General features: G+C 44.5%; 1 protein-coding gene and 1 pseudogene across 2 annotated transcripts in view; one reads left to right on the top strand and one right to left on the bottom strand.

Annotated features, from left to right (window-relative positions):
* LOC107151434 (cytochrome P450 2B4-like) overlaps positions 1-6840 on the bottom strand; it is an 84578-nt gene extending 77738 nt beyond the window's left edge. Inside the window, exon 1 of one of the 2 annotated variants that reach the window (XM_048790861.1) lies at positions 6625-6840. In XM_048790861.1, coding sequence (XP_048646818.1) covers positions 6625-6795 — 171 coding nt within the window. In that variant the 5' untranslated portion in view covers positions 6796-6840. The remainder of the gene's footprint in view (positions 1-6624) is intronic. The other variant, XM_015496821.2, reaches the window with a different exon arrangement.
* Positions 6841-17423: 10583 nt separating this feature from the next.
* LOC107151435 lies at positions 17424-18097 on the top strand (annotated as a pseudogene).
* Positions 18098-18383: the final 286 nt, after the last annotated feature.

The following is an 18383-nucleotide window of genomic DNA, read 5'->3' as shown; positions in this document are numbered from 1 at the left end:
TTTCCAGATTAATTTACATTCAACTTCACACAAAGTCTCAGGGCATAGACAAAATGTATACAAGGTTTTTGTCAGAATGTCACACAAATGGCCTCTGGTTTAATACCCACTAGAATCCTTGCTCCCATCGGAAACCTCATGAGCACTACCTTCATTCCTGACAGCATTCTGGTCTTCTGACCTTGCACCAGAAATATCCCTTAGTCTCTGCTTACAACATTCTCAGGCTTCTCTATCCTCATTGCCAAGATTTTCCAAATTCCTCCTGCAAACCTGTTCCAAGAGTTTCTAAAACATGATCAAGTGTAATCATAGCATCAACCCTCTTCTCAACACCAATATCGTGTGTTATTCAGTTTCCGATACTGAGACAAAATACCTGACAAAAACAAATTAAGGGAGAAAATATTTATTTTGGCTCATAGTTTCAGTCCATAATTCACTAACTCCATTGCTTTCGGCCTAAAGTGAGGCACAACACTGTGGCAGAGGGGTGTGGTGGAGAAATATGCTTAGCTCATGACAGCCAAGAAGCACAGGTTTGGGGGGTCAGGACAAAATATAGATCCAAAAGCATGATCCCCAGGACCTACTCCTTCAACTGGATCCCACCTCCTACCATTTCTACAACCTGCCAATAATTCCATGAAATTATTAATCCATCAGTAGATTAATCCATTAATGAGAGCCCTCATGAGTCAATCATTTTCTAAAATCCCCACCTCTGAACATTACTGCAATGAGGATTAAGCCTACAACAGGTAAGTCTTTGGAGAACATTCCAGACCTGAACCATAGCATTCATATGCTTTGGGTTAAGGAAAATGTAGCATTGCCATGGACATCGGCCCAATTAGGAGAGGCAAGTGATAATCATAGCAACCATGAAAGTGCATGGTAGAGATCTGACCACATCTGGGCCTCAGGAATGACTTCCTAAAGGAACTGAAACTCCCCTGCAGATCTAGGAAACCCCATACATACTTAAGTTGTCAATCATAGTAACACCCACAGCTGAACCAAAACCCACAAAACCACCTCCCAGACACAATTGCCTGCCAGAGCAGCTCTGGACTTCTTAAGCCAAAAATCACAGCCACCAGACACTACCCTAAGGGACATGTCCACAAGCCCCAGGGCTACCAGCAAGCTGGTGTGGAAAGCCACATGGAAAAGAGCTATAGCATTCCAAGCTTACGTGGCTGTTATCCTCTGTGAATGAATCAGGCCACCACCCTCACATTTCCACAGCGTGTCTGGGAGATTCTTACCGGCTCTTTCCAGGGATCACCTCTGGAGATCACCAGCACTTGGCACTAGGAACTTTCTGTGTGGAGTAGTTACCCCTGGCTTCCTACCTATTTTATGTGAGATGGGTTCATGTCCTGGAGGCTTGGGCCCTCATGTGACAGTGTGGAAAGATGGTAGAACCTGTAGAGTTGGACTATTGAAGGTGGCAGATAGTTCACGGTGGCACCATCCTCAGAAGGAATTGATGCTGGTCTTGCAGAGAGCTAGTTCTTGAGTGACCACGTTGTTATAAAAGGAGGCCACCCCACGTTTGGCCTCTTCTGTTCATGTCCACTTCCCTTTCCTCTTCTCTTCCATGTTGTGACACACCTAAGGAGACCTTCACCAGAGGCTGAACAGATGGAACTGCCTGGTCTTAGACTGTCAGCCTCCAAAACTCTGAGTCAAACAAACCCCTTTACTTTATAAAGCACCTGAACTTGGGCATTTTGATAGCAACAGAAATAAGACTAAGACTGTCTTCCCTGTCTGGTGGAGCACATTATTTCTTACTGCTCCCCTTGGCTCAGACAAGTCAATTCCTTACCGTGCTACCATCCTTGCATTCCTGCCTCCTCTGCACTCCCCGTGTCCTGTTCTCATTCACTCAGGCCTTCTCCTTGCTCACCTCTCCCCAGGATCCTCAGAAATGGCTTCTTGTCTCCACTAATCCTTACTCCATCCATTTTGAGGCTCTCTTCATGTCCTACCTCTTACATAAACCCTTTCTGGACCTTCAAATGATCCTAAAACTCATGTTTCTTCACTTGTATTTAGAACCACCCAAGAGAGCACTTAACTGTTACCTAATTTATTTTTGTGGGTTTTTTCTGTATCTCCAACCAGACTGTCCATTCCTCAAGGGCAGGTCCTTCAGCTTATCTCCTTGAACCTGCAACTGGTCCTAATATAGAGTGGAATTAGGTTTATAAACATTCTTTATTTGCATTAGTTACAGGTAGAAGGGCAACCAGATACCTCCTCAGAGCAGCTGCTGGCAGTGGTTTCTGGGCTACTCCACCTGTCTCACCCCTAGTGATCTCCTTCACTGTCCCCAGACATCACCATGGCAGGGTTATGATGACACAAAGCTAACTTAGTCTTTCCAACAAATGATTAGCACATAGAGTCTGAACTACTTTTGTAAAATATACAGGATACCCAGGATCATAGAATCTTACAGTGAAAAGATGCCTCAGAGATCAGCGAATGTCCACCCCTTCCACGCTCCATATGAAATCCCTTCCTAAGAAGTCCCCGCTGCCTGCACTCCGACAAGTTGACCACCACGTCTTTTTTTAAACTCACATCTTAGGCAAATAGGAATTCGATGGTCAGTTTGACTTGTTTCAGAATCTGTAAAGGATCTTTATTGCCAATATCTTCACCAACCCTCATTAGGAAAAGAGGCAGTAAGACACCAAGAGCTGGGGGTGGGGCAGCAAATTCTGCTAGTGGAAGGACGGTTGGCACCCAGTTAGCCTCTGAGGCCTTAGAAAGCTCCCTTGAAGAGGGAGCCAGTGTTCTTGATGATTGCCATCCCAACAAGAGCGAGAGAAAATCTCAATGTCGTTTTTGATTTGCATTTACCTGGTTCTTAGGAATGTTGAATTTTTTTATATTTATCTGTTGGCCACTTGTATTTCTTCTTTTGAGAAATGCCTATTGATTGATTGAACTTTTTTTCTTTGATGTTGAGTTTTTTGAATTCTTTATATATCCTGGATATTAATCCCCTGTCAAAGGAGAGACTGGAAAGGATTTTCCCCACTCTGTCGGCTCTCTCTTCATTGTCTTAATCATTTCCTTTGCTGTGTGGAAGCTTTTTCATTGGATGCTGTTGCACTTATTGATTCTCACTTTTGATTCTTGCACTTTAGGAGTCTTGTTAAGGAAGTTGGTGTCGGAGCCAATATGTTGGAGTGTTGATTCTCTGTCTTCTTCTAGCAGTTGCAAAGTTTCTGGTCCAATTCCTAGGTCTTTGGTCCACTTTGGGTTGAATTTGGGGCAGGGTAAAAGACAGAAATCTTCCTTTGTTTTCATATGGATATCCAGCTTTTCAGCACCATTTGTTTAAAAGTCTGTCTTTTCTCTAACGTATGTTTTTCGCACCTTGGTCAAGTATCAGATGGCTGTATCTATGTGGATTTGACTCTGTGTCTTCTTTTCCATTTCATTCATTTCCATGTCTGTTTTTGTGCCAATACCATGCTGTTTTTGTTACTATCACTCTGTAGTATAATTTGAGATCAATGCCTCCAGCATTGCTCCTCTTGTTCTAGATTTCTTTGGCCTATTCTGGGTGTATTGTTCTTCCAAATTAATTTTAGAACTGCTATTTCTAGATATCTTAAGAATATCATTGCTGTTTTCGTGGGAGTTGCATTGAATCTGTATGACAGTTTTGGTAGTATGACCATTTTGACAATATTCATTCTGCCCATACCAGAACATGGGGGACACGTCCCATCTTCTAAGGTCTTCAGTTTCTTTCTTCAATGTTCTCTAGTCTTTCACTGCCTTGGTCAGATTTATTCCCAACTTTTTATTTTGTTTTGGTTTCTGATGTTGTAAACAGGATAGTGTTTGTGATTTCTTTCTCAGCAGTTCCATTGGAGTATAGGAAAGCTATTGATTTGGGTATGTTGCTCTTGTATCCTGATACTTTGCTGAATTTATTTATCAGCTCTAGAAGTCTTCTGGTGGAGTTTTTTTGGGGGGTCTTCTAGATAGAGGATCATGTCATCAGCAAAAAAGAGATAATTTGACTTCTTCTCTTCCTATTTGTATCCCTTTAATTTCCTTTTCCTGCCTTATTGCTCTGGCTATAGTTTCAATAACTATATTGAATACAAGTGGTAAAAGTGGACATCCTTGTCTTGTTTCTGATTTTAGAGGAAATACTTCCAGTTTTTCTGTATTCAGTATGATGTTGACTTTGGATTTGTCATATAATAGCCATTATAATGGTGATGTAAGTTCTTTCTATCCTTAGTTTCTCCAGAATTTTAACATGAATGAGTGTTGGGTTTTGTCAAAAGCCTTTTATGTATCTATTGAAATGATCATGATTCTTTTCCTTAATTCCATTTATATGGTGAATTATGTAGGTTGATTTTCTTGGGGGGGGGGATACTTTCATACATTGTTGTGAGACTGCAAATTAATACAACCATTTTCAAAAGAAGAATGGAGATTCCTCAAAACTAGGAATAGAACCACCATAAGTCCCAATTATCCCACTCCTTGGTATTTATCCAAAAGTACTAAAATCAGCATCTTATAGTGACACTGGCATATCAATATTCATAGCAGCACAATTCACAATACCCAAAATAAGGAATTGTCCAGATCCCTGTCAACAGATGAAGGAATAAAGAAAATGTGGTATATGTACACAATGGAGTTCTACTCAGCCATAAAGAAGGATGACATTATGTCATTTACTGGTAAATTGATGGAACTGAAGAGCATCATGCTAAGTGAAATAAGCCAGACTCAGAAAATCAAGGGTCAAATGTTTTCTCTCATGTGCAGAAGCTTAAGCAAGATAAGAGTCAGGGGAGAACCCATAAAAACAGAATTGAGATCTGTAGAGTAGAGGAAAAAGATTGAGGGGGAGGGAAGATGGATGGGAAAAGGAAGTAACTTGGAATGAAATTAACAAAGTTGTGCTATGTACACCTGTGAACGTACACAGTGAATTTCACCTTTATGTATAGCACAAAATAAAAATAAATTAATAAATAAATGGAAGACCAGGAGAGTAGAGGGAGGGGAAAGGGGAGAAGAGGGGATGGAGAGAGGAAGCACTGGGGATTGAGAAAGAGAAAAGATTATTTCACCATCCCACCATTATGTACAAGTATAATGCACTGATAATGCACGTTTTATAAAAGAGGAAGCTCAGTGAATTGAGTTGAAGAGGATGTTTCTGTCCAAAAGTTGAACCAACTTGGCCTCTAACCACCTTCCCAAATCTTGTCACGGCTCACACTGATTATGAGCACTGCCCAGCACAGATGCAACTCAAACAATGTCTTATCTAATCATGAGACTCTCTGTGTAACTCCTCTGAAAAATTCAAAATGTCCCATAACTTGAGAGTCTGAGACTCAGATACATTGCATCTCTCAGGTCTGGTGGACAATGCCAAATAGTCACTAAAGAACCACATGCTTGACTTGACTGTCTATGATAAACACATATGTACATACATAAATTATAATCATTCATCATTTATATGCTCCTTAAGCAAATAGTTTTTATTCTCAAATAAGTATTGTACTAAAAAAAATAGTTTTTGTCACAAGGCACTGAGATAGCCAGGCATGGTGACACACACCTGTAATCCCAGTGGCTCAGAAGGCTGAGGCAGGAGGATCATGAGTTCAAAGCCAGCGCTAAGCAACTCAGTGAGACCCTGACTCTAAATAAAATCCAAAATAGGGCTGGGGATGTGACTCAGAGGTCGAGTGCCCCGGTACCAAAAAAAAAAAAAGACACTGAGATGGAGCTGAGGGTATAGCTGCTTGGTAGAGAACTTGCCTAGTATGCACGAGGCCCTGGGTTCCAGCCTCAGCACCAAACAACAACAACAACAAAATGTTATTAACTAATAGGCCACTGATCAGAAATATATATATATATCTCAAAACAAAAGGGAGAACAGACCTGAGATTCAGGAGGGTGGTCTGCAGGGCGGGGGAAAGGGACAGAGGAGCTGGGAGCCACTGTCAGGGTTCCAGCTCCCCCACTGGAAAGTGGGGTCATGGATGCCGATTAATTATTAATAAGCAGATATTTAAACACAAATGCATGCATCAGAGTATTGATACAGGGCCTGGTAAATGACGGAGAGTGTCAACTGGCTGTTTATGTTAACAAGCGCTCCCTACCCACCCTCTCCCTGGCCCCCCTCCCTCGCCTGGTCCCAGCCCTGACTCAGGCCAGCCTTTGCTCCCTTTTGTTGGCAGAAATAATATGCCCTGGACTGGTGCCACCCTGTTCCTCTCTTCCAGGGATAGGCAGGCACCCAGGTCACAGCCGAGGGTGACGGAGGACAGCAAAGGTCTGCACTGTGGCTCACATCCACACACCTCTGCACGGCCACCCGCCCCCTCGAGGACAGGGCCCCTCTCACAGCTCCAGCTGAGCAGGGATGCCTCTGGCCATCTGACCACTCTCCATCAAGATTCAGGCTCAGGCCCTTCACACACCAGCTGTCCCCACCCAACCCCTGAGCTGGAAGGAGGCCTTGCTCTTCCTGCTGAGGGATCCCCAAGTACAGAGGCAGCAACCAGCCCACCGCAGGGCCCCGTCCATCTGTCTCACCCGCAAGAAGGAATTGAGCAAGCCTCTCCTGTCCATCTGCAGAAGGTTCCCCAAGAAGGGCAGAGGATGGGGGCCTGGTGGGAGGTGGCCGCTGGCCTTTGGGTGGCCCCTGACCAGCAGAAGAAAGAGGCCTGTGAGCAGAGCAAGGAGCAGGAGGACACTGAGCTCCATGGTCCTGGTCTGACCGCCGTCCACCAGCTGCAGCCTCAGCTGGACCTTTTATCCTGAGCCTCCTCCCCACCCCGTTATGCAACCCCATATGCTCCCCGCCTCCTTCGTCACCGTCCAAGAGTGTGAAGTAGCAGAGAGGTGCTGGGTGCTCACACTTCCTGCTTGCTTGGCCCCTCGACCTGCCCCCTCCCCCTCTGCCTCCTCCCCAGATATTGGCAGAGATTCTGTGAAAGTGATACCACAGTGCACGGGGGTGTGTGCTGCTCTGTGCAGTGTTGTGTCTTTTCTTCTGTGTTCTTGGGTGTGGTTGGGTGTGCGGTGTCCACAGATATTGTCTGCTTGTTTATGCTGGCATGCGATTGTCCCTGCCTGCTTGCCACCGTGTGGGCGCTGGTGTGCTTTTGACCTGCAAAGGGACGTTTTCTACATGAAGGTGCTGGTGTGCATTTTTGTTCAGGAGTCTGGGTGTTGTTATGCAGACGTTCTTGCCTGTGTGAGGACTTCTACATATTCGTTTGGTTTCATATGTGAAAAGGCGGTTGCGTTTGAGTCGTGGGGTTGGTGGTGATGTGCGTCCCTGTGCGTTCCTGTGAGCCGGCCGGGTTTGTGCATCTCTGAGCCCCTGTCTCTGTAAGGCCTGCAGATGTTCAGGGTGGCTGTCTCCAGGTTTTTCCTTTCACTCCCTCTTCTGTGACAGACACAGGTGGGAGTGATGGAGAAACAGGGAGGAGCAAGAGATACAGGACTGTGACCCAGAGGGAGTCAGGACAGACACCAGGTAGGAGGAGCAGTTGGTCCCCTGGTCTCTGGTCCTTCCGGCCAGTGCAGGCTGTCTCCCTCTCTGACTCTGGCTGACTTCCCAGTGCAGGAAACTCTCTGACTCTCTCTTGCTCTTTCTCTGGCTCTGCCTCTATTTCCCCTTTAGACTCTGAGCTCCAGGAGCGTGGGGACGGTGTCTGGTCTGCTTTTTGTCACCGTCGTTGTTGTCTTCTGTAATTGGTTATCAGAGCTTGAGTGGTTGATAATGGATAAAAATTTATTTGGTTCAGGCTGAGAAGCCCAGGAGCATGGTGCTGCATTTGGTGAAGGCCTTCGAGCTGTGTCATAACATGGCAAAAAGGCGAGGGGACATGCCTAAGAGAGAAGAACAGGGAGAGTAGGACTCTCTGGATGCCTAACCTACCCCCACAGCAACTAATCCACTCAGAGGCCAGAGCCCTGGTGACCTAATGACCCCTTAAATGCCTCCCCACCCCATTTTTTTCCTTTAGTTGTAGGTGGACACAGTGACTTTATTTTATTTATTTATTTCTATGTGGTGCTGAGGATCGAACCAGTGCCTCACACAGGCTAGGCAAGCGCTCTACCACTGAGCCACCACCCCAGCCCTTAAATGCCTCTCTTAATAATGTTAGAAAAGCAATCAAATTTCAAAATGATTTTTAGAGGGAACATTCAAACTATCACATTAGGCCTTGTCCCCCCTCAACCCCCACCACCACCCCCCAAGAAAAATAACTCATGTTCTTCTCACATGCAGAACACAGTCATTCCCAATAGCCCCGGGGATCTAATTGGTTGTTCCAGCACCAACTCAAAAGTCCAAAGTCTTTTCTTTGTCACATACAGGTGACACTCAAGTCATGATTCATCCTGCAGCAAATGAGCTTGTGAGGTCAGAACAAGTTTATCGTCTTGTAAAATACAGTCGTCCCCTCCTGGGGGAGGGGTTTCAGTTACCCATGGTCAACTGCAGTTCAAAAATATTAAATGGAAAATTCCAGAAATGGACAGATCCTAAATTTTAAACTGGGTTGTGGGAAGCCATTCTAGCATGTGATTGGGCATCTCCCTGACTGGGTGTGAGGCGTTGTCAGGGACTAGAAGGAAATTCTCCTTCAAAGATTAGCCTGACAGCCCCCTGGGAGACATCCTGCCTGGGAGGCATCCTGCAGCTACCTATCTCCCTGAGACATCCTGCGGCCACCTATCTTCCTGAAACCTATCTTCCTGAAACATCCTGCGGTTATCTCACCTTGTGCAGACATCCAGCAACTGCCGATAAGAGAGCTTCCCCATCCCCAGCATATAAATACCCCTGTGTGAGCAATAAAAGTTTGCAGCTTGATCAGAATTTTTGTCTTGCTGTCACCTTTCGTGTCTCTTGTCCCTTCATTCCTCCCCATCTAGGTTCGCTGCCCACGCTGATGTGTCCTGCCGGACGGGACAAGGCGTTCTGGCTAAACTGTGTCGAACTAATCCCCACCCTCTCTAGGTGTGAGAGCCCATCCGTGTGGGGGTGTGACTGACCATTGACCCTGAGACCAATCACTGACCCTGACCTTGGAATGCTGTCCCCCTTGACCTTCATTGGATGGAATTTTCCCCTGAATTTCTTGTTCCCCAATAAAAGTCCACTCCCTGGCGTGCTCTCTCTCTCTCTCCTGCTGGTCCTGAGTAAGCCTCGCTGCCCCACCGGGTGGCTCGAGGCAGGAGCCAGAGGGAGGGCCGTCTCAGACCTGGTCAAAGAAAAAGGTAAATTGAGTTTGTGTGTTTATTTTGATCTCACTAGTTAACTTCTATGCTACGAACCTCTTGTATGAAGCCAGCGTGCTGGTCGCGCGGTGGAATTGGCGACCACGAAGGGACATGTTAGTTCAACTAGATTGAGTGGGAGCGCACTATAAAGATAAAGGAATTGGTGACAATTTTGGGTCACAAAAGTACCTGGAGGTACTGAAGGAATGAGACGTTAAATTATATAAAATGGGAAATTCAACTTCTACTGATAAGGAGATGTATTTGACTATTCTAGAAACTATAATTAATCAGAAAGGAAAACAGATAAAAAAGAGTCAGTTATTACAATTCTTAAAGGTTGTAGGTGAATTTTGCCCTTGGTTTTGTGACCAAGATTCGCCAAATTTACATACTTGGGAGAAATTAGGGAGGAAATTACAAAAAAATTTGCCTTTCTAATCAATCACCTGGAGGCATCGAAAATATTCAAAAAATTTGGATGGCCTTAGAAATTTATCTTTTTGAATATGTGGGCCAAAGTTCATGGCCCCCTGAAAATCTATTGAAAGGCATTCAGAGAGCTATTAAGTCTATTCAAATGGAAAATCTGCCTGAGGCTAAGTTAATTTCTTTTCCCTTGAGCCATTTAAAAAAAAAAAAAAGAAAGCTCTCGGTGCTAAACCAATAGCCCCGATGAAGATTGTAGAAGTCAGGGTCATAGAGAGGAAACATCCACAGTCATAGAGAGTCCTCCAGAAGAGATAGACAATCCTCCCGGAGAGGAAAATCCGGAAGTAATTCTTAGAGAGGCACAAAGCCCTTCTCCACCACGTGGCTTAGAAGCCCAATTTCAAAATGGTGACGGCAGAGATTCTTCCCACGAGTCCCAGTCTGAGGAAGAGGAGTCAGACATTGAAATTCAGGGCTTACGGAGAAATTTTAACAGACTGCGTTTAACACCGCCTGCCCAGGCTATTAGAATTCAGCCATTATCTGCTAAAAGGACAAAATTTAACAGGTACTCTGAATTAACAATGACTTTTCTTACCCTTTTCCAGTGAGGTATTAAGAAGGCGCAGGAGGCGGGAGAGGACATTAGCGGTTTTCAACTTTTCCGAGTTTTTGAGCAGTTTAATGACCAGGACCAAAGGGTTCGACTTCATGCTATAATTCCATTTAAGACTATTAAGGAATTGAAGAGTGCTTGTGAGACATATGGTCCAAATTCACCTTTTGTACAAAATTTGATTGATACCATATCCTCACAACCACTTCCACCAAGTGATTGGTCTCAGTGTCAGTGGACAGTCACACCCCCACACAGATGGGCTCTCGCACCTGGAGAGGGTGGGGATTAGTTCGACACAGTTTAGCCAGAATGCCTCACACCCAATCAGGGAGGTGCCCAATCACGTGTGAGAATGGCTTCCCACACTGGGTGCCATTGTGAGCAGTGTGCCTCAGCTCACACCATCCCAGGGTTGCGGTATCTCTGCGCCTGCGTTCAAGTCACCCTTGCTGGACTCAAAAAAATGGTCCCAAACTACAAGAATAGTGATGTTGGCAAGTCAGAAGCCATGAAAGGTGAACGTTCTCAACTTTAATATGGAAAAGGAAAAAAAAATGTTATGTTGAGGTCACGAAGATCTATGATAGGAATGAATCTTCTAGCTATAAAATGATGAAGAGAGAAAATGAAATCACACCAGTCTTGCTGTTGCACCTCAAATATAAAAGGGAGCTGAGGGTGGTGGCACATGCCTGTGGTCCAGCAACATGGGAGGCTAAGGCAGGAGGATCACAAGTTAGAGGCCAGTGTGGGCAACTTAGTGAGACCCTGTATCAAAATTAAACAATAAAAAGGGCTGGGGATGTAGCTCAGTACCAAAAAAAAAAAAAAAAGCAAAAGTTAATTAGTACTTACTGAAGATGGAAAGGCATCCAAGTTTGCAGAAGGAAGCTGGGAAGAGAGAACCTGTTCTGGTTGAAGGCAATGTTTTACTAGAGAGCACCAAGCCCCTGATGAAGAGCTAGCTCAGTGACGATCCCCTGCAAAGAGTGACACCAAGCCGGTTACTGCAAGTAAGGGGGGACAGGGGTGGCGGGATTAAAAATCCAAAAAAATTCCTGATGAGGCCACAAGACACCATGGTGGAGAGGATTTGCCAACATGCTTGATGAAGAAGGAGGCAAACGTCCCAAAGGCCAGCAAGAAATGCCAGCAAATGAGGAATTGGAAGAACTTGTGGAATCATCTGCAGAGGAAGAGGAAGAAGAAGATGAAGCAGAACCAGCCCAGTGGGAATCAGTAAAATTTGTGGATGTTTTCAGATTTCAGACATTAAAGGACAGAATGAATGCTAGGAGGAATACAGCATTGAAGTCACCCACGTGATCAGCAAACTATTACAATGTCCACAGCAACTTGGATGAGCTAAAAAAAAAAAGTCAACTTTTTGTCTTTCTTTGTGCATGTGACACTGGAAATTCAATATTGGGCCTTGCACATACTAGGCAAGTGCTCTACCACTGAGTACAACCCCAGCCCATTATTTATTTATTTAGGAACAGGGTCTGGCTAAGTTGATTTCATGTCATTCACCTCCATTGGTCTCATCACCTAGGCACTGTACCATCTCACATCACAAGAAAGGTGAGTACAGGCTGGGCACAGTGGCACATACCTGTAATCCCAGGGGCTCAGGAGACTGAGGCAGGAGGATTGTGAGTTCAAGGCCAGCCTCAGCAACTTAGTGAGAACCTGTCTCAAAATAAAACGATAAATGAAAAATAAATAAAAGGACTAGGGATGTGGCTCAGCAGTTAAACTCCCCTGGGTTCAATCCCGGGTACCAAAAAAAAAGAAAAAAAAAAGTGAGTCAGTACAATAAAACACTTTGAGACAAAGACCAAACTCAACCTAACTTTTATTACAGTATGTTATTATAATTCTTCTATTTTACTCTAAGTTATTTTGGTTAATCTCTTGCTGCACCTAACTTATCAAACTTTTTCATACAGATATTCCTATAGGAAAAAACATAGTATCTATAGGGGTCAGTACTATCCAAAGTGTCAGGGGTCACTGGGCATGTTAGGAGGCATCCCTCATGGATGAGAGGACAGTTGTATGTAAATTTCACAGCTGCAATATCTTAAGAATGTCACAATGGCATCAGCAGGAGTTTTGAAGGGGACAACATTCAAACCGCAGGTCCTGGGTCTGGCTCTCCTCATGCCCCTGGCACATCCCTTTTACAGACACGGCCCTCCTACAGAATGAGGTGAGGACTGGGGAGAAATGAGGTGACATCATTCCGGCAATGCTAAGCAAACCCCTCCCAGACCCTGGCCCTGGCTTCTGACTCTTCCTGCTTTGACTCATGAAGAAGGGACAGAGAAACATGATGTTTTTCAAGGATAGAACCTGCTTTACTGACATTGGAGAGGTGCCACCATAGCCTTTCCTGACCCCAGGACCTTGCTTCTGCTGTGAGGGGTCATCTCACAGAATGAGGACCCAGGGCTTCCTGGTCAGGGGCCATACAGGCTCTACACAGAGACAGTCACTGAGTGCTTGAGGCAGGAGATAGAAATGGGGACCTTGGAAAATGGGGGTTGCACCACCCCAGATTAAAACCCTAGCTAAAGCTTGTTGGAGGGGGTTTTTATTCTGTTTTGGTTCGGTTTGGTGCGGTGGGGTGTGATTTTGGGTTTTAGTCACCTGAACAAAATGGGGAGAGCCTCACTCAAACTGGAGGCCCAGACATTGTATTATTGCCCCAGGCTTCTTGACCCCCGTGACATTAGTCAACCTCAGTCATTCTGAACCTCAGAAATTCATTTGTTTTAAGGAACAAGTGTAGGACAAACTCGGGCTAACAAAGACATTAAACCATCCCATTATGGGGATGGGGATAAGAAATTAAAATTGTACATTTTGGGGGCTGGGGTGGTGGCTCAGTGGCAGAGCACTTGCCTAGCATGTGTGAGGTGCTGGGTTCGATTCTCAGCGCCACATATAAATAAGTAAATGTCCATCAACAACTAAAAAAATCTATTTTTTTAAATATTATAAACCTTCAACTGAGTCAGAAAAAGAGAACAATCAAGACAGACTTTCCACTGAAAGGTTAGGTCCTCATCAAATCAACAGAAAAATCCCTAGAGAGAGCATCTCCAACGGTGCCCTCTTTGGGACTGTCCCCATGCTATGAGAGCCCTCCATGTTTGCTTCTAATAAATCTGCTACTGGATTTTCACCATCGTTGTCTGCATACTTCATTCTTTCGGTACGTGATACAAGAACCCTCCAGTGCTCACAAGAGCCTGAGTTAGTTACATCCTCGTGTTTTGAGGGATGTTTTGTTGTCCTCCCCATTTTATGGTAAAGTACAAAGAGGTCGAGAATCTCACCAAAAGTCACACAGCGATTTAGAGTGACCTTGTCCAATGTGCTCATCGTTGCCACACAGGGCCACTAAAACATTTGAAATGTGATGTGATCAACCAAATTGATATTTAATTTAATCTTCATTTCAAAAGTTGACACTCAGGTCAGCTATTGGAAAAACGTCTCCGTATTTTTATTTTTCTCTATATTCTCACAACTGGGGTATGTGAATCGTCTTTTTCAATGCAAACTTGGTGAAACCTAAATACAAACCAAAGATCTCTGGATAAGATTAGGGTTCCAGGTAAGGTGTGCTACAAGCACAAAACACACACAGGATCTCAAAGACATGGTGTGAATAAAGAAAAGATGAGACGAGAGGCAGAAACCAATCAGGAAGAAACAGATGAGGAGATTAACACAGAGGCAAAGAAAGAGAAGGGCCAGGAGTCATAGGAAGGGAGAAGGCAGGAGAGGAAGAGAGGGACAGAGACAAGGATACAGGGACAGAGGGCCTACAGGGGGCTGAGCTGACTTCCTGCAGCTGAGGGACCCACAAGGACCCATGTCCACCAGACCTGGGCTGTGAAAGAATGAACAAGGCTCATCGTTGGAGAAAATGCCCATTCATTGAGGAACAGCTCTGCACATTTATAGAGCCGGGGGTGGTTTGACAGTTATGACAGTTTAATGGTTGAACAGTTTGACAGTTGGCATAGGGTGCTTTCTGATTGGTGGGTAAGGATCATGTGAGCCAGCAGGGCTAGTCTGATTGGTGGGTAAGGATCATGTGAGCCAGCAGAGCTCACCATTGGATGGCTCTTCTCCGGGGATGAGGAACTTAGTCTTTGGAGCCGGGGCAACTCCCAACAGGCTGCTAAAGACTTTAAAAGCTGCCCAATGGGGCTGGCATCTGTGAAAGTGATTGTTTTCGTATATGAAAGAGCACTTGGCATTACTTTCTGAATTTTTAACAACTTTACTGAGCAATAAATGACACACAATAGGCTGCCTGTATCCACTGTACCATTTGGTAAGTTTTGAGATATTGTACACCTATGTGACCTCCACCACAATCAAGACAATAAACACATCCACCTCCTCAAAAGCTTCCTCATGCCCATTTGAACCTTTCCCATTCCAACTCCTCCAGCGTATCACTGTTCTTGGTCACCTGCCCAAATTTCCTGGAATTTTATATAAATAGAATCACAGTAAGTATCTTGTTTTATTCCTTTCTTTCTTCTTTTCCTCAGCATCCCTGTGCATACTTCTTTGGTACCTGAACAATGACTTCCAAAATATGTGCATATCCCAATCCCCAGAACCTGGGACTGTTACCTAATATGGAAAAGGGACTTCAAAGATGTCATTAAATTAACGATCATGGCTGTAGTCCCAGCAAGCAACTCAGGAGGCTGAAACAGGAGTATTTCCACTGTGAAGCCAGCCTGGCAAGTTTAGCGAACTTCAGTCTAAAATTAAAAAGTGAATAAATTTTTAAAAATGAGCTGGGGATGCAGCTCAGTGGTAGAGTGCTGTCCAAGTATTCATGAAGCCCTGTGTTCCATCCCCTGGACTGAAAAAAAAATTAAGAATTACGAGATGGCAGGCTGGGGTTGTGGCTCAGTGGTAGAGTGCTTGCCTATAGCACTTGTGAGGCACTGGGTTCCATCCTCAGCACCACATAAAATCAATCAATCAGTAAAGGTATAAAAAAAAGAATCATGAGATGGAGGGATGCAAGAAGGTCCAAGTGAGCAGTAGGAGAGGTGGTGACGGGAAGCAGGATGGAGATGCTGAGAAGGGGCCACTAGCCAGGGAGAGCAGGCAGCCTGGAGAGACTGGAAAAGGCAAGCCCCCCACCCTCAGAGCTTCCAGGAGGAATGCAGCCCTGCAATCCCTGACTCACCAGGGTCCTTAAAAGTAAGCAGAAGCAGAAAACAGAAGAGAAGGGTCAGAGAGAGATGTGACTCTGTTCTTTCAATTTGAATTTGCATTAAAAATTCATTTGAGCCAAGGGCGGTGGTGCACGCCTATAATCCCAGTGACTCTGAAGCTGGTGCAAGAGGATCCCAAGTTCAAAGCCCAGCCTCAGCAACTTACTGAGGCCCTAAACAACTTAGTAAGACCCTGTCTCAAAATAAAAAGGGCTGGGGAGGTGGCTCAGTGGTTAAGCAAGCACCCTTGGGTTCAATCCCTTATACCAAAAAAAAATTTTTTTTCATTAGAACTTACATTCTAGAGGAATGTTCAGAGAGATACAATGTCATTAGTTTTAAAGGTGGAGAAAGGTGTCCATGAGCAGAGTAAGGCATGTGACTCTAGAATCTGTGGAAAAGGCAAGGAAACATATTCTTCCCTAGAGCCTCCAGAGAGGAACATAGTCCTACTGGCACCTTGTATTATGATTTGGATCTGGAATCTCCTCCAAAGGCTCCTGTGTGGACGGCATGGTCCTCAATGAGCAGTGTTCAGGGGTGGGGCTCTCGGGAAGTGATTGGATCTTGAGGGCTTTGATCTCATCAGTGAGTTAATTCATTGATGAATTAAAAATTTGATGACATTTATGGGAGGTGGTGGAAATTTTAGGAGGTGTATCCTAGTTGGAGAAAGGAGGTCAGTGGGGGTGTATCCAGGGAGGGGGATTTCTGGTCCCTGTGTCCCCACCACCCCACTCTGCCTCCTGGCTGTGGTGAGCTGAGCGGTTTCTCCCACCAGGCCTTCCACCATGATGTTCTACCTCCCCGCAGGCTCAAAGCACTGGAGCCCACCCACCGTGGACTGAAAACTCTCAAACCCTGAACAATCATCAAACTTCCCTCCTTTAAGTTGTTCGTGTCAGGTATCTTGATCACAACAATGAAAATCTGACTAACACACTTTGATTTTAGACCAGTGAGTCCCACGTCATGCTTCCAACCTCCAGAATTGCAAGGTGATAAATTTGTAGTAATTTTTTACAGCAGTAATTAAAAAAAAAAAAAAAAGAAACTCATACAGCCTCCCTTCATGACTCTGCAATGTGTTGTAGCTTTGAGTGTACAAGAGTTTTGTACCATTGTTCGGGATGGTTCATTCCTATATCATATATTTGGTGATATAATAAATATTATTTTTAAAGTTTCCAATTCTGATTGCTATATAGAAATACACTTTTTTATATTGATTTTGCATCTTGCAACCCCAGTAACCCCACTTACCACTTCGAATAGTTTTTTTTTTTTTTAAACAAATCTAGTTAGATTTTGTACATAAGAAATCATGTGGATGAGGTGGTTCCAATCATGTGGATGGAATCACTTTCCACCACCGTCTGCATCCCCAGCCTCTTGTCTCTGCTGTGTTGCCAAAACATCCCTTACTGACAAGAAGAAGCTGGTCATGATGGGGAGCCATTCATGAGGAGAGTGGAATTCAATGTTCCCGTGAAGAACAATGGGGAAACAAAGAACCCGAGGATCAAGTCTGCCATGCCAACCATTAAATTTTGCTCAGACAACAAGTCAGTTGTCCTTAGAAGCCATCTAGGCTGTACTGATTTTGTCCCCAGGCCTGATAAAGACTCCTTAGAACCATTTTTTTCCTAACTTAAATCCCTATTGGGCAAGAATATTCTGTTCTTGAAGGATTGTGTTCACTTAGCCTGTGGTTCCAGACAGAAACCAATCTGCCACCAAAGGCTGGTGTTTTGTTTTGTTTTGTTTTGTTTTGAATGAAGAAGGAGCTGGACTAGTTTTCCAAGGTCTTAAAAAAGCCGAAGCAATACTTTCTGGATATCCTGGCAGAGCAAAAATGGTAACCAAGATTCATTGATAAATAGTTTGCTGAACAAAATCAATGAGACTCTTATTGGTGATGGAATGGCTTTGACTTTCCTCATCAAGCTCAATAACACAGAGATTGGCATTTCTCTGTTTGATGAACAGATCATCAAAGACCATCAAAGACTTAATGGTCAAACTTGGAAAGAATGGTGTGATATTAACTCACCCATTGACTTGGTCACTGCTGTCAAACTTAATGAGAATGCCAAGATGGCCAAGCCACCGTGACCTCTGGTGGACCTACTAAGTGGGAGGGCTTGGACAGTGGTCCTGAGAGCAGCAGGAAGTATGCTAAGGCTGTGGCTTCAGCTAGGCAGACTGTGTGGAATGGACACTTGGCAAATATTTGAATGGGAAGCTTTTATCCAGGGAACCAAAGACCTCATGGGCAGGAGGTGAAAGCCACTTCCAGAGGCTCCATCACCATCATAGGTGGTGCACACACTGTCCACCTGCTGTACCAACTGGGACATTAGACGAAGTCAGTCATCTTGGCTCCAGGGTAGGTGCCCATTTAGAACTTCTAGAAGACAAAGTTCTTCCTGAGGTGGATGCTTGCTAGCAAAGAGAGCACTTTCCTACCTTTTGGTTTCTGTGAACAGCTCCAAAGTCAACCTGGTCTTTTCTGTATCTCCATGTGACAACTTGGTCTCTTCTACGTCTCCATGTGACAAATTCAACTAGTGGCCAACACATACAATACCAGGAGCCCTTCAACAGTTGTGTGGCATCTCCATTCATCTTTACGGCACGTCGAATTTCCCTACATTCTTCAAGATACCACTTAAACTTCTCAGTGACTCAACCACTTTACAAACTTTGCCTGTTGAACTAAAACTAAACTGTGT

The sequence above is a fragment of the Marmota marmota genome, unplaced genomic scaffold (genome assembly GCF_001458135.2).
Source record: "Marmota marmota marmota unplaced genomic scaffold, marMar, whole genome shotgun sequence".
In the NCBI taxonomy this organism is placed as follows: domain Eukaryota; kingdom Metazoa; phylum Chordata; class Mammalia; order Rodentia; family Sciuridae; genus Marmota; species Marmota marmota.
Note: the sequence above shows the minus strand (reverse complement) of the source record. Positions and strands in the feature narration are given on the sequence as shown.